Raw genomic sequence first — 14,040 nt, forward strand, 5'->3', positions numbered from 1 at the left:
GCTATATACTTAAAATTTTAACATCCATTTAAGTGAATAGGAAATTGTTTTAAATTAAGTTTGAACATGAGCACATCCATCTTCCCTTCACACTTCATCACCACATTCAACCCTCCCCACCTATTTTAATTATTTTTCTCTTTTTAAATTAGTTTTGTTTTAGGCATAACAAAGGTACTATTTTAAGATGGTTTTTAGAAGATAATTCTATGTAATTTCACCTAAGCAATGTTATGTGGCTGAAGATGTTCGTAAGGAATGAAACATGTTCTACAAATAATTAATTTGCTTAAAGCAAATATATAGCATCAAACACGTGGAAGTTTATTTTATTAATTTAAAAGTAAATAAGATTTGATTGCAAGAAATAAAGTACCAATTAGGTGCAATTGTAAATTAATTTTTTGTATAAGATTCGATACGGGAAATGAAGCTGATTTCTTGCAAGTTGCTTTACATCACACCAACATAGATAGGTCTTATGACGATGATGGGACAGGAAAGGGCGAGAATTGGGAAGGAAGCACCCATGGCCTTAAGGTTTAGCCCCAGCCAATATTTGCCTGGTGTGAAAATGGGAAACCACAGAAATTCATCTTCAGGGCTGCTGTCAGTGGGGTTTGAACCCACTATCTCCTGAATACTGGATACTGGCCGCACTTAAGAGACTGCACTTATCAAGCTCGATAACTGGCCATTTTAATGTGATTTTAACATATTATTAATAATTATATATATTATATACAGTATGTATAATTATATTAAGAATAACAGTTGAACTCAAAAGTTTTTTAGTGTGCTCACATAATATAACAGCATATTGTAAAAGTACTGCATTTAATTGAGGCGTTGTCGACCATCTAGTTACTCAATGCTTTTTAAGAAATACAGAGGGGTTCTTAAATTCTCCACTTCAATTTGTAACACAATGTTATTTTAATTATGTATAATTCAGTAATGTAATCTGTAGCTGAAGATGTCCCACAGAGGGACAAAACATGTACTACCTTTTTAATATGACTTACAAATTTTTATATGTGTCGTTAACTTAGTGATCTACTGTATCACTATTTGTACATCTCTTAACCGCTCAAGTAGGTTTGACGTGTACGGACCTACAAAACATAAGCCAGGAGCGGTTTGACGTATACCTGTATGGACTAGGATAGTGATATTTCGGATGTACACCTGCGTGCCATCTGTTGGTTGTCAACATGAACTTTTAGCACGACTCGCAGCACAAGGTATCATTCTATGCAGGGGAATATCTTCTACCGTAATGCGGCATTGTGTTGGCATAAAGAAAATTTGTTTCATCATCGTCAATTGTTGTAAACAATATGGCGGCGTCCTCGCATGGTCTGTATTTATCTAATGCAGCTCTCGAATGCATATTAGGTGAAAGTAGTGATGAGAATAATCCGAGTGATAATGAAAGTGTTAGTGATGATGAATATGCACAGCAGGAAATTATAAGTGATGTATATAATGATAGTAATATAAGTGAATTCTCACCCGAGTGGTCATGGACACCTGTTGATTCGAATTTTATTCCAACAAGAAGGTAATTAGGCATTTTTTTTTTACTTTGCATGCCACCATTTTGTATGTAGATACAACAACTGCATCATATGAACTGCGTAATCGCTTATTTTGGACAAGTCATTTAAAAGTTATAGCAATATTTGTGACAGCATGTAAAATTGTGATATTTTGCTAAAATTTACTACCGCTGTAGGATAAAACTTGGCCAACTCTTAATACCGGCTCGAAGGGTTAATAAATGAACGGCAACGTCAATATGGAATTTTACATGAAGTTTTATCATATGCAAGCTAAATTATTATATACCAACAAAGATGTCAATGAAAATCTCACACTGGCTATTTACAATACAATTACTGTATTATACTGAAGAGGTGGACTCTCTTGTCCATTTCTTGTAACTGTTTACAGTGTTCAATAAGCTTTATGATATCTGAAGCCATCTCTTTTCAGTTTTGACTCAGTCAATTTAGAACTGTCAGGTTCTTCCTAAAGAGCCTAACAGTTATAAAATGTTAAATAAAGGCTTAAAATTGGGTCATAATGCTATAACACACGAGTAACTTTTCAAAATGACTGGTCCCCTAGTGAATACAAGTGCATAAACCTGTACACTGTAAGCAGCTGTGTGGAATTATGCACAGTAGATATAACTGGCTACTTTGAGCAGTAAGGGTTTGAATTCTCCTTTACTTTCTTCGTTTTCATTCTGTACTGGAGTTAGCATCGTTTATGAAGATTTGACATTTCTGTCAAGTATCCTTAAATTGAAGTCATAATAAATACTGCAACCTAAACACTGGCCGCAGACAAATGCATTTTGTGTCAGCATAATGCTGGATGCATTTAATCAAGTAATAGGTTGATATTCCACTCACTAGGAATGGTTACCACTACCACGGTTTAAGAGCGGCATGATTGAATGCATTGTGGTCATTGCAACAAGGCAAATCTGCATATCAATTTTATTTTCGCTAGTAGTTTAATGTTACATTTTCAAGTCAAAAGTTTTTGGTGACCCAAGTATGGGATAGTGTCTGTACATTCAAGCCATATCTGTACAGGCAAACACAGTGTGTAAGGCAGTGAGTTTGTTAATATGACATTACTCTACAGAGAAGCAAGAAGTCATCCATGAGCAGCTTGATGCTTATACAAACAATGATTTCCTGGACAAAGACTACTGGCTTCAGATACATTTCAAAGGATTTAAACATGCCTGCATAAAACAATGTCTTTTGGAAGGAACCTGTTCAGGATATGCCAGTGATATCTGATAATTACGAATAATCTGTGCATAATGCAACTAAAAATAACCTGAACACCAGCTAATGAGGCATAGCACATTGTCCGAACATCAGTCAGGTATCTATACTGTGGATATTGCATCACAATAAATTGAGAGCATTGAATGTGATCATAACTACTATTACTGTGGGTAATGTAGGATTGAAATAAAGGCATAAAAATATACTACTAGCTCCAAGATTGAACCAACTCAACCTTTCTCTGTCTTCCACATCCTTTTGAACTACCGCCTTCATCTCCATCATCTTCTGGCTTTCTTCTGTCTTCTTCTAGCTGTACTCCATCTACTTTATCATCCTCTCCTGGCTTTCTACTATCTTCTTATTGATATTCTTCTTCATCCCACAGAAAAGCGCATTTAACTGAGAATCCATTATCGTATGGCTTTTGATCTTTATGGGGACGCAATAATTTTTTTTTACAAGTTGGATTACGTCACACCGACACATATAGGTCTTAGGCGGAGCGCACACTTATAGGACAAGGGACTCGACACATGGGATGCAATAGAAAGGACATGTTCCAAGTGGATGTAGGACGTGTAATCAAGAGGAAGCCCGCACACTTATCGGTCAAGGGCATGGACCGTCCCATGTGTCAGCGGACATGTCCCATCGAGGTATCGCCAGTTGCATTTCGTACGACGTGTCCCATCAGTTCGCAAGTGAGTTTGGTGTAGTGATTTAAATATGTGCAGCTCAGCAGAGACAACTACCACAAATTTTATAGCAGAAGTGGAGAAGCATGAAGTGCGGTATAATTACAGATTAAAGGATTATTCAAACAGGTCCATATGTGATAATATCTGGCGAGAAATAGGAGAAGTATTCAGCATGAACGGTTATAGTTGTTGTGATGAACGAACACATTCACCTCACAGTATCATTATCCCAAATTAAAATAGGACCTATACTAATGGAAAAACATGATAGACCGAAGTTGTTATTTATCCTTGTAAGTTTCTAATCAATTAGTTAGCTGAACGAATGTTGAACACTTCATTTAGGGCGTCCCAAATGGCAACGAAAGTTTCAAACACAATTTTGCCCATTGTTGTTTCCCCTCATTTGAACTGCCTCCGTTTCCAAGAAACCTGAAAAAGAAACAAACTAACCAATAATAATAATAATAATAATAATAATAATAATAATAATAATAATAATAATAATAATAATAATAATAATAATAATAATTCTGATGGAGACTATTTTTTCTTATAGCTCGTGAAGCTAAGGATAAATGGAAGAACATTCGGCATGCAATCTTACGACATTTAAGAAAAGCCTACTATCTTGCCGAGTATTTGCAATTTCTGGAGCCATACACAAGATCCAGGGGGTAAGTGTTGTCGAGTGTAAACAGCCCACATTCTGTAAATAATTCAAGTGTTGACTGACTTTACATTTTGCATAGACTACGGAATTTTCAAGTAAATCAAATAAATCTGTGATTCTAGGCAATCAGGAAATATGAATAACTGCCAGGAGGAGGAGGAGGAGGGTGTAACTCAGGAGCATCCGGATCCAAGTGGTCTTTCGGGAGAATGTAGTTACAATACTACTACTAATGAAGACAGATCATCTAGTAGCAGAAAAGAGTCTGTGATTTTAGGTAATACCGAAAATAAAAAATGAAAGGTAAATATTCATCATCAGAAGAAAAAGCAAGTAAAAAAGCCTTTGCTGACTACTTTAACAAAAAGAGGGCTAAACTCCAGGCAGATGACTGCTGTATTTTAAATCACTTTTCCAAATGGTAAAAGACCTTAATACTGAAAATAAGTTGTTGTTCAGAAGTTCAGTTTTCAATTCACCGAGTGAAATATGGAATTTACAGACATCTCGGTCTTAGACATCTCAAAATGTGATAATAGTATCACCAAATGACGATGACTGAACTTCTTCTCAACCTGAACAATCGTGCATTGTGCGGAATAATATGAATAAATGATCGGAAATGCGGTTTTGCCTAAAAATGTAATATTTACCAGTGTCATATTCATTTCCACTTTACCGCAAGCAGCAACATACTACACCTACTTATGCTGAAGAAACGTGTATAGATCTGTTTAATGTATTCATGGACAACCAAAATCAATCCGTGTTAACCTTACGCGAGTGTTATCAATAATCTTTCAGCTGGTAGATAGGATCCCTGAATTTGGTACTTTTTCTCAATTAGTGGTTTTACCATATGCAGTAACTCTTGAAACGTCTCCCAGTCATTTTATAAAATGTATGAAATTGTGAAGGATCTTCATTAAGTCTCTTAGCCACCACAAAAGCACCATTCTCTTGGCAGTCCACATTATATGGGTTGACCCAAAATCTCCTTTTTCTTCTAGTCACTCGTTTTATTCATGATTTCCGAAGCAACAACAAGCCTTCCACATCACTAGAGGACATCTTGACCAATGACCCACAGATGTGCATGTACGTGGCCCATAGGACACGGGACAAGACAAGTTACTTCAGTCGTGTCCCCTGTCCCATGTCCAAGAAGTGTGCGCTCTGGCTTATGGCGATAACGGGACGGGACAGGAAAGGGCTAGGAGTGGAAAGGAAGCTGCCGTGGCCTTAAATAAGGTACAGCCCCAGCATTTGCCCGGTGTTAAAATGGGAAACTAGAGAAAACAATCTTCAGGGCTGCCAACAGTGGGGTTCGAACCCACTATCTCCTGAATGCCAGCTCACAGCTACACACCTCTAACCACATGGCCGACGTGCTTGGTACGCAGTAAATTACTACAAAAGGAAACCAAACCATTTAATGTGTGCACTCAATGTACATACCTGTTCCGTAATGTTCCCAGCCGGGGGTTAAAACCTACAGTGCATGGTGCCATATTCCATTAATTTCAGCCAATGGCAGTGTAGCAGCCACAGGATGTACATAAAATGTTGTGTGATTTATGATATTAGTTTAAAAAATAAATATATTTCTGGGGGGCCTCCAAGGATCCAGACGGGTCATCATCCCTCATCAGTTATGGTGTGGTGGGGTGTGAGCTTCGAGGACACAACGGAGCTCCATTTCAGTGAAAAGGGAGTCAAAACTTCAGCTAAAGTGTACCAGGAGACAGTGCTTGTGGGACTGGTCAAGAATCTCAACACCCTCTTCCATGGACGGAACTGGAGCTTTCAGCAGGACTCGGCCCCAGCGCACAAGGCATGGGCAACCCAGCAGTGGTTGGAGGCAAATGCTCCTGATTTCATTTCCACTTCAGATTGGCCGTCTGCAAGTCCAGATTTACACCCTTTGGACTACAAATTGTGGTCCAAGCTTCAGTGGATGGCTTGCAAGAAAAGACTTTCCAATATTGAAAGCTTAAAGCCGCAGAAGGCAGTAGCAGAATTTCCAGTTGACGTGTTGCGTAATGCCATTGATGAGTGGCCACAAAGACTTAAGGCCTGTGTGCGTGCAAATGGTGGCCATTTTCAATAATCATTTGTGGTTATGGTTCATAATGCATCTATGTAACACTTGTTATTAGGATATTAAAATATCTCTAACCATGTTGTGTCAATTTACTTAAACATTTGGGACAGTATTTGAGGTAAGACTATATACATAGAATTCAAATTATGAGTTAAAATAACACATTAAAATACGCAACAAGAACTAAAATAGAGTCAATGGGATAAAAGCACAGTCGACAAAAAATGCACTAAGACAAGAACAAATTACACACGAGAAAAGAGACCACTATCCCTCATAAAACAGATAAAGAGGTCTGCGGACTGCTCGTCATCGCGCAGGACGAGGGAGATGGTATGCGGGAGGTTTCGACTAAGGCGCAGACTGACCAGGTCCACGCACTCCGTAAGGATGTGTACCACGGTACGATGATCGCCGCAAGTACACACCAGAGGGGTTTCTCCGTTCAATAAATGGGAGTGTGTTAGTATACCACGGCCGATCCGAAGACGACATAATACCACTGCTTCCCTCTGAGAGGCCCGAAGGGAAGTCCTCCATACTTTCGTTGTACCTTTTATCGCTCTCAGCTTATTTGGAAGAGGAGTGGCCTGCCACACCATCTCCCAATGGAACATAACCAGATGTCACAGCTGAGAGCGAATATCACTTGTTGGAACCTTGTAAGGGAATGGGGGCAGTGCTACTGCCTCCTTGGCAACCCTATCTGCTAACTCGTTTTCCCCTCTACACCAATGTCGCTTGAGAACCACAGAAACGTGATTCTGGTGCCGGAATCCAAACACCCGGCCAGCAGGTCCTGCATCCGTTGCACCATAGGGTGCCGAGGGAAATAGGTATCAATAGACTGTAGCGAGCTCAAGGAGTCTGTACAAAGAAGAAGGTGTCGGCGCTCATCAGACAGTGCGTACCACAGAGCTTCACAGATAGCATAGAGCTCTGCTGTGTACACACTACAGATTTCCGGGAGAGCAAAAAGAAACCTATCAGTGTCAACAATGAACGCACAGTCCACGTTAGTGTCTGTTCTCAAGCCATCCGTGTAAACGACGACTGAACCTGGATACCGGCCAAGAACAGACAGAAAGAGCCTCCAAAAATTTGAACGGTCCGGGTTTTCCTTCGGGCCAGTGTGCACATCCAGGATTATTTCAGGACGTCGTACTACCCATGGATGTACCCCACTTGGTTGTCTGACAAGGCAAGGAACCGAAGGTACGTGAAACAATCTGTGACTGCTATCCAAGCGTATTCCAACCAGCCGCGTTGCTCGAGGACAAGCAGCGTACAGCCGACGGTGTCCATTGTTGAATACGCAAGGATAGCTTGCATGAAGTGGCATCTGTCGCAAATTTGCAGCATACGACAGAAGGAGCTGCTGGCGCCTCAGGTGTAAAGGTGGCACACCAGATTCAGCGAGCAGGCTAGCTATGGGGCTTGTACGAAAAGCTCCCGTCGCCAACCTAACCCCGCTGTTGGTGGATGCTGTTCAGTCTCGCAAAACGCTTGGTCTTGCTGAGCCATATGCTGCACAGCTGTAGTCTAACCTGGATAAAATATGTGCTCTATAGAATCGTAGGAGCACCGTGCGGTTAGCTCCCCAACTAGAGCTGCTGAGAAACTTCAAGAGATTAAGCCTCTTGGTGCATTGCACTTTTAGCTGCTGCACGTGTGGCTCCCACAATAATGTACTATCGAAAAGGAGCCCAAGAAATCGGTAAGTGTCAACTACAGGAATAGCGACATTTACTAAATAAAGTTCAGGAGGAGGGTGAAAAGTACGTTGGCAACAAAAGTGGAGAACAGAGGTCTTTACAGTGGAAAACCGAAAGCCATGTTCGAAGGTCCACTGCTCCACTCTCTATTAGATTGCTGTAATTGTCGCTCTGCGACTGCCATATTATGCAAGCTATATTGCAGAGCAAAATCGTCCACATATAGCGATGGTATTACAGCCGAACCAGCAGCAGCAACAATACCGTTTATGGTAATCGTGAACAGTGACACTAAGAACTGATCCCCGTGGGACTCCATTTTTCTGAACATGGTATTACGAATATGTCCTCCCTACTCGGACACGGAAAAGACGGACGGACAAAAAATTTGCAATAAATACCGGCAAATGACCTCGGAATCTTCATTGATGCAGTACTGAAAGGATACCATATCGCCATATGGTGTCATAGGCCTTTTCCAAGTCAAAGAGAACAGCTTCGTAATTTATAAGCTTCATATCCGTATTGATAATTCACACAAATGCAAAGAGGATAAGAACTCCACCTAATCAATACTAATATTAATATTAATATAATTAATTTATTGATATTAATTAATTAATTAATTATAATATTAATAATAATAACAATAATAATAATAATAATAATAATAATAATAATAATAATAATAATAACAATAATAATAATAATAATAAAGTATTGATTAGGTGGAGTTCTTATCCTCTTTGCATTTGTTTGAAAGAAAACAGCTACCAAATGCTGTTTGCGGAGAAACGCATCCGGGAGAGAGCTCTCCAGGCGTACCTAGTGGTCAGTGGTCGAGTGAGCCGCTCGAAAACCACACTGGTACTCGGACAAAAGTCTGTTTCTGCAGACACCACACAAGTCAGCGATTTACCATCCTCTCAAATAGTTTACACAGGCAGTTTGTAAGACAAATCAGTCTGTAACTTCCTGCATACTTAGGATCTTTGTCAGGCTTGTGGATAGGAATGACTATGCCCTCTCGCCACTGAGATGGAAAATCAGCCTCTATCCAGATTTGGTTGAACATACGGAGATGATATAGTAGACTATCCTCACTAAGGTGTTTCAACATCTGGTTTTGGATATTGTCTGGTAAAGGAGACGTGTCCTTGCAAAACGCTAAGGCGCTGCGGAGTTCCCACTCCGTACAGGGCACGTTGTAGTCTCCTCGATCTTGAGTGGCAAAATTAAGGTGATGATGTTCTGCCTCCCGCTTCAGAGCAAGGAAATAGTGATGGTAATTCCCGGAGCCAGATACATCCACGAAATAACTAGCTAGATAGTTAGCGAATCGAGAGTGGTTCAGTGACGACACTGCCTGCAATGGAAATTCCTGGTACAGAAGATGATGATCCTTGGATACCCGAAATACTTCGAAGTTTAGTCCACACTTGAGATGATGGAGTATGTGACGTCATAGACGACACATATCTCTCCCGCGAAGCTTTCTTACATTGGTGAATAAGAACTTGCGCCTTAGCACAGAGTTTTTTAAGTGTTACCAAATTGACCACAGTAGGCTGCCTACGATAACCTTTATGAGCGCGACGGCGTTCTTTGATAGCTGCTGCAATTTCAGCGTTCTACCAAGGAACGAGTTTTCGGCGAGGAGTCCCATCCCTGAGGAGGGAATCGACTCTGCAGCAGCAGCAGCAAGAATAACTTGGGAGATGTAAGTTATTTCCTCGCCGACAGTCTGCCTGGGATCATCGTTAAAGACAGCTAGTGATGTGTTCTTTGGCCAATCAGCATGTTTCAGAATCCATCGAGGAGAAGCCTCAATGGATCACTGTTTCAACAAAGTAAGGATGATGGGAAAATGGTCACTGTCACAGAGATCATTGTGTGTATTCCACTGAAACAGCGGAACCAACGTTCGGCTGCATAGGCTTACGTCTATGCGAGAACATGTGCCGTAACATACAGTAAAGTGAGTTGGTTCCCCTGTGTTCAAAATACATAAATCCAGCTCTGTTACTAATGTTTCCAGCTCTCTTCCCTGAGTCATGTCGTCTCAGAGCCCCATATGGGGTGATGGACGTTAAAAATCGCCCAACAAGAGGAAGGGAGGTGGAAGCTGATCTGTAAGATCAGTGACATCATTTATGTTAGAGGGCTGGCCTGGTGGAAAATAAATGTTACACACTGTTGCTACGACAGGCAGTGCTACCCGCACCGTAACTGCTTCCAGCGGGATCCTTAGAGGAACCTCTTCGCTATAGGTATCAGAACGAACAAAAATACCCACACCAAGAGACGCCCAGTGCGCATATCGTTCTGTCGAGTATAGTCTGGAATTTCACAAGACCGTACGATGACATGGTCTGGAGTTTGTCTCCCGAATACAGACTAAACTTGCCCCATACTCACTAATGAGCTGACGCAGCTCAGCGAGATGCCTGTCATAACCATTACAATTCCACTGTAACAGTGCCATAGTGTGGACTATAAAAGGAGTGTTAGGTTATGAGCAACAAGATTCTCGTGAACCTAAACACTATCGACATCTACATCCGTAGATGTAGATGACAGTGCGATGTCCATCCAGTCATCGACAGACAGCGGGGTTGATGCCAAGAACTTTGACACTTTTTGGGGGCGGGAAGTCCCCTAATAGGGGAGCGTGCAGGTTTTGGAGCAGGAGTATCTGCTGGCGCAGACTTATACCCTCCATATGGAGGGTATGATTTCCCTTTCGCAGGGGAAGTGCAGGAGCTTAGAACTGCCAGCCGCCACAGACTTCTGGTTGGTCGAAGGTGGGGCGGTCCCCTCCTTCGAGCTTTTACTCTTTGCGACGTTGCTCTGAGGAGCAACAGTCGCCTTGGGCGCAGCGATCAACACGGGTAACAATGACGTGAAAGACGAACCTGGGAGACTCTGAGCTATCATGCTGTAGTCAAGTGTACGGGCAGGTGTATTCGTGGAATTAAACTTACGGCGCGCTTCCTGGTAGGAAAGACCATCCAGGGTTTTGATCTCCTGGATCTTCTTCTCACTCAGATATGTTGGACAGTTCCGATTCCGAGGAGAATGAAGACCAGAGCAGTTAGTGCATTTGTACGGAGTTGCGCACTCCTCCATGCCGTGAGATACTCTTCCACATGTACCACACAGACCGATTCGAACAACGAAATACCACATGTCTGAATCTCTGGCATTGATAGCATCGCATAGAAGGCGGGATGTACGGCCTCACATTGCAACTATAAATTGTTACCTTCACTTTCTCTGGTAACACTGACAACTTGAAAGAGACAATTAAGGCACCAGTGGCAACGTCTTCACCGTTGACCTTGCACGTGATGCGCCGGACGTGTCACACCACGGTTCTTCATGTCTTGCATCAATTCTTCGCCAGTGTTCAAAACAATGTCGCGGTGAAAGATGACTCCGCGAACCAAATTCAAGGATTTGTGCTCCTCCACCTTGATGGGGATTTCGCCAAAGTGGTCACAGTTAAGCAAGTGATCAGCTTGCACTTTCAGTGCTGTACGAGTCTTCAAAAGCTAACTACTGTTGCGCATTTTCTTGAGACCTCAAGTTCGCCGTAGACGCCTTCAATGTGTCTACTAAAAAAGGATCAATTTTACCAGCTTAAAATCATGCCCATTGGTTCTGGTAGCAACCAGAAACCTAGGGAAGCTGGATCTCATTCCTTCATGCTGCTTATGTTCCCAGGGAGTTGAACCTCTCAGGGAAGCAAAAGTTAAAAACTTCACTGGGGGACCACCTTGGGATGGGCGACTTAGTTTCGAAGCCACATCCGAAACCATCCTCCCCGAATGCCACCCACTCCGATCAGGGGTCCTGTAGCCGAACCAAGCTGCCAAGGCAATATCCACCTGGTCATAGCCGGTACTGCCCGAGGTCCGATGTTGGACGATGCCTAATACGGGATGACTGAGGCAATGAGCACTAAGACTCCCTTCCTCCAGTCACCCGCAATAGCATGTACCCCACAGTGTGTACAGAGCACTAAATATAGAGACTTTTTTTTTTTAAATTAATAATAATATGTCCTTCTGGCATTCGGCTGTGCGGGGACCTGTGTTGTCAGGCAGATACTACTGCAAGGCTACATGACGCTCCCACCCGCAAGATCCCTGGGTGGTCAAATGCGGGCTTTTGGGCATAACAGCACACGTAAAAGGTCCATCTCCGAGCAGCACGCACATCAAAAATTTTGAAATGGTCTACAACTAACCCTCAAAAAAAAATTTAAATAAATAAATAAATAAATAAATAAATAAATAAAAATAAATAAAGAGGGGACCATGGCCACATGACCCTTTTAGTCGCCTTCTACGACAGGCAGGGATTACCTGTGAATGTATTCAGCCCACTATCTCCCGGATGCAAGCTCACAGCCGCACGCCCCTAACCGCACAGCCAAATCGCCTAGTGTGTCCAGTTTGCAACAAGTTTTTGTAGAAATCACAGGAAGCTGGTATGTAATGAGTGTGTGCAATGTACACAAATGGATGCTCTGTTGTCTAAATAAGATACTGGAAAAGACACGTTTATAACAGTATTTCTGAAAACCAAGCATTTAGGTAATTATTAATTTTTTTTTTTTTTGAGCTAGTTCTAATAGGTGTAACTTTGCAACCCATTTCCTTCTGATTTAATACTGTTGTTGTAGCTTAGTTAATAAACATATTTCGTTTTGATTTTAATTTGAAAACATCTGTAAATGTAGGCCTATATCAATGTATTATAAACATCATTTCAAAACAAACATCCACATTCAGTACATTGGGTCATGGTGACCTGGCGCCACACTTCTTGTATGCAGTAAGAGCGTCACTAGTGCCGGGTTAGAGTTATATGACCTGTTCTGAACAGCTACCTCAATAGGACAGCTGAAGTACACATTGATACTGATACGTCAAAATCAAGTGTCGTGCCTTTGAAATTCAACCAGACACCAGTAAATACATTTCCTACTTATCATAACCGAACTTAAATCAGAAACATAGGTCTAGTAATATGTTATCCCGCAGATGGTACAAATCATTGTTTTTTTAAACACCACAAATGTCTACAAAACGCTCAACAATGATCGAACTTAAAACAGAGACATAGTAAAATGTTATTCCACAGAAGGTACAAATCATTATTAGACATGATATAGGCTTCTAGGATTATGCCGTGTCAAGAAAATAAGGTGAATATTGTTTAAGAAGCCTTTCTCGTGGACGGTCGAGATTTTCTTCTGACGACGCAGAGCACAGTTCTCTGCGAAACGTAAATTTCATCTTATTTTCTTGACACGGCATAAGCCCAAAAGCCTATATCATGTCTATAAGTATGAGACGCGAAAGCATCAATGGCAAATCATTATTAGTTTTAAATAGCACGGATGCCTACAAAACGCTCAACAATCGAACTATCAATAATGTTCACAACAGTCCACACAACACAATAAACTGTGACAATGCCACACATTCTCTAACAATAAATTAAGTCTTATATTAACAAAACTAAGAGTTATTTCACAATATTCTGTACGTAAGAAAAAAATGTTAAGAGAAAACAGTGAAATTCGAGGTTGTCATCAGCCCCTACCGATCGTTCACATAACCTTTTAAACTGACCTGATGATTTGAAGGCGTGAGAAGAAAATCTGAAGCCAGAAGAGCGTCGACAACAGCTTCAATCTCAGCATGATACGCTTCATTCCGTCTGTTAACTAACGCAATAAGCCGCATCGCTAGCTGTGAAACCCTTGTCACATGCGCTTCCATCATTGTAACACCCCGCCAGCAACTTGCTGCAGGCGAAGACCGCAGCGCACTAACCAACTATACGAAGTAACCAAACTCGGTCCGACCGCGTCGACCACCCACACACTACCAACCTTTGCAACGAAGAACTCCCACGCATGTCACCGAGTAAAAACGTAAAATCTCCCGTAACCTCCAGCCACATTTAAAAAACATTTAAGATTCCCGCGGGTGATAGAATAATAATTTTAAAATTATTA

At 41.4% G+C, this 14,040-nt stretch overlaps 1 protein-coding gene across 1 annotated transcript in view; it reads right to left on the reverse strand.

Annotated features, from left to right (window-relative positions):
• The window catches only part of LOC136863813 (HEAT repeat-containing protein 6), a 248,820-nt gene extending 235,052 nt beyond the window's left edge, over positions 1-13,768 (reverse strand). Inside the window, exon 1 of the mRNA XM_067140151.2 lies at positions 13,652-13,768. Coding sequence (XP_066996252.2) covers positions 13,652-13,765 — 114 coding nt within the window. The 5' untranslated portion in view covers positions 13,766-13,768. The remainder of the gene's footprint in view (positions 1-13,651) is intronic.
• Positions 13,769-14,040: the final 272 nt, after the last annotated feature.

Source organism: Anabrus simplex, chromosome 2 (assembly GCF_040414725.1).
Source record: "Anabrus simplex isolate iqAnaSimp1 chromosome 2, ASM4041472v1, whole genome shotgun sequence".
NCBI classification, from domain to species: Eukaryota; Metazoa; Arthropoda; class Insecta; order Orthoptera; family Tettigoniidae; genus Anabrus; species Anabrus simplex.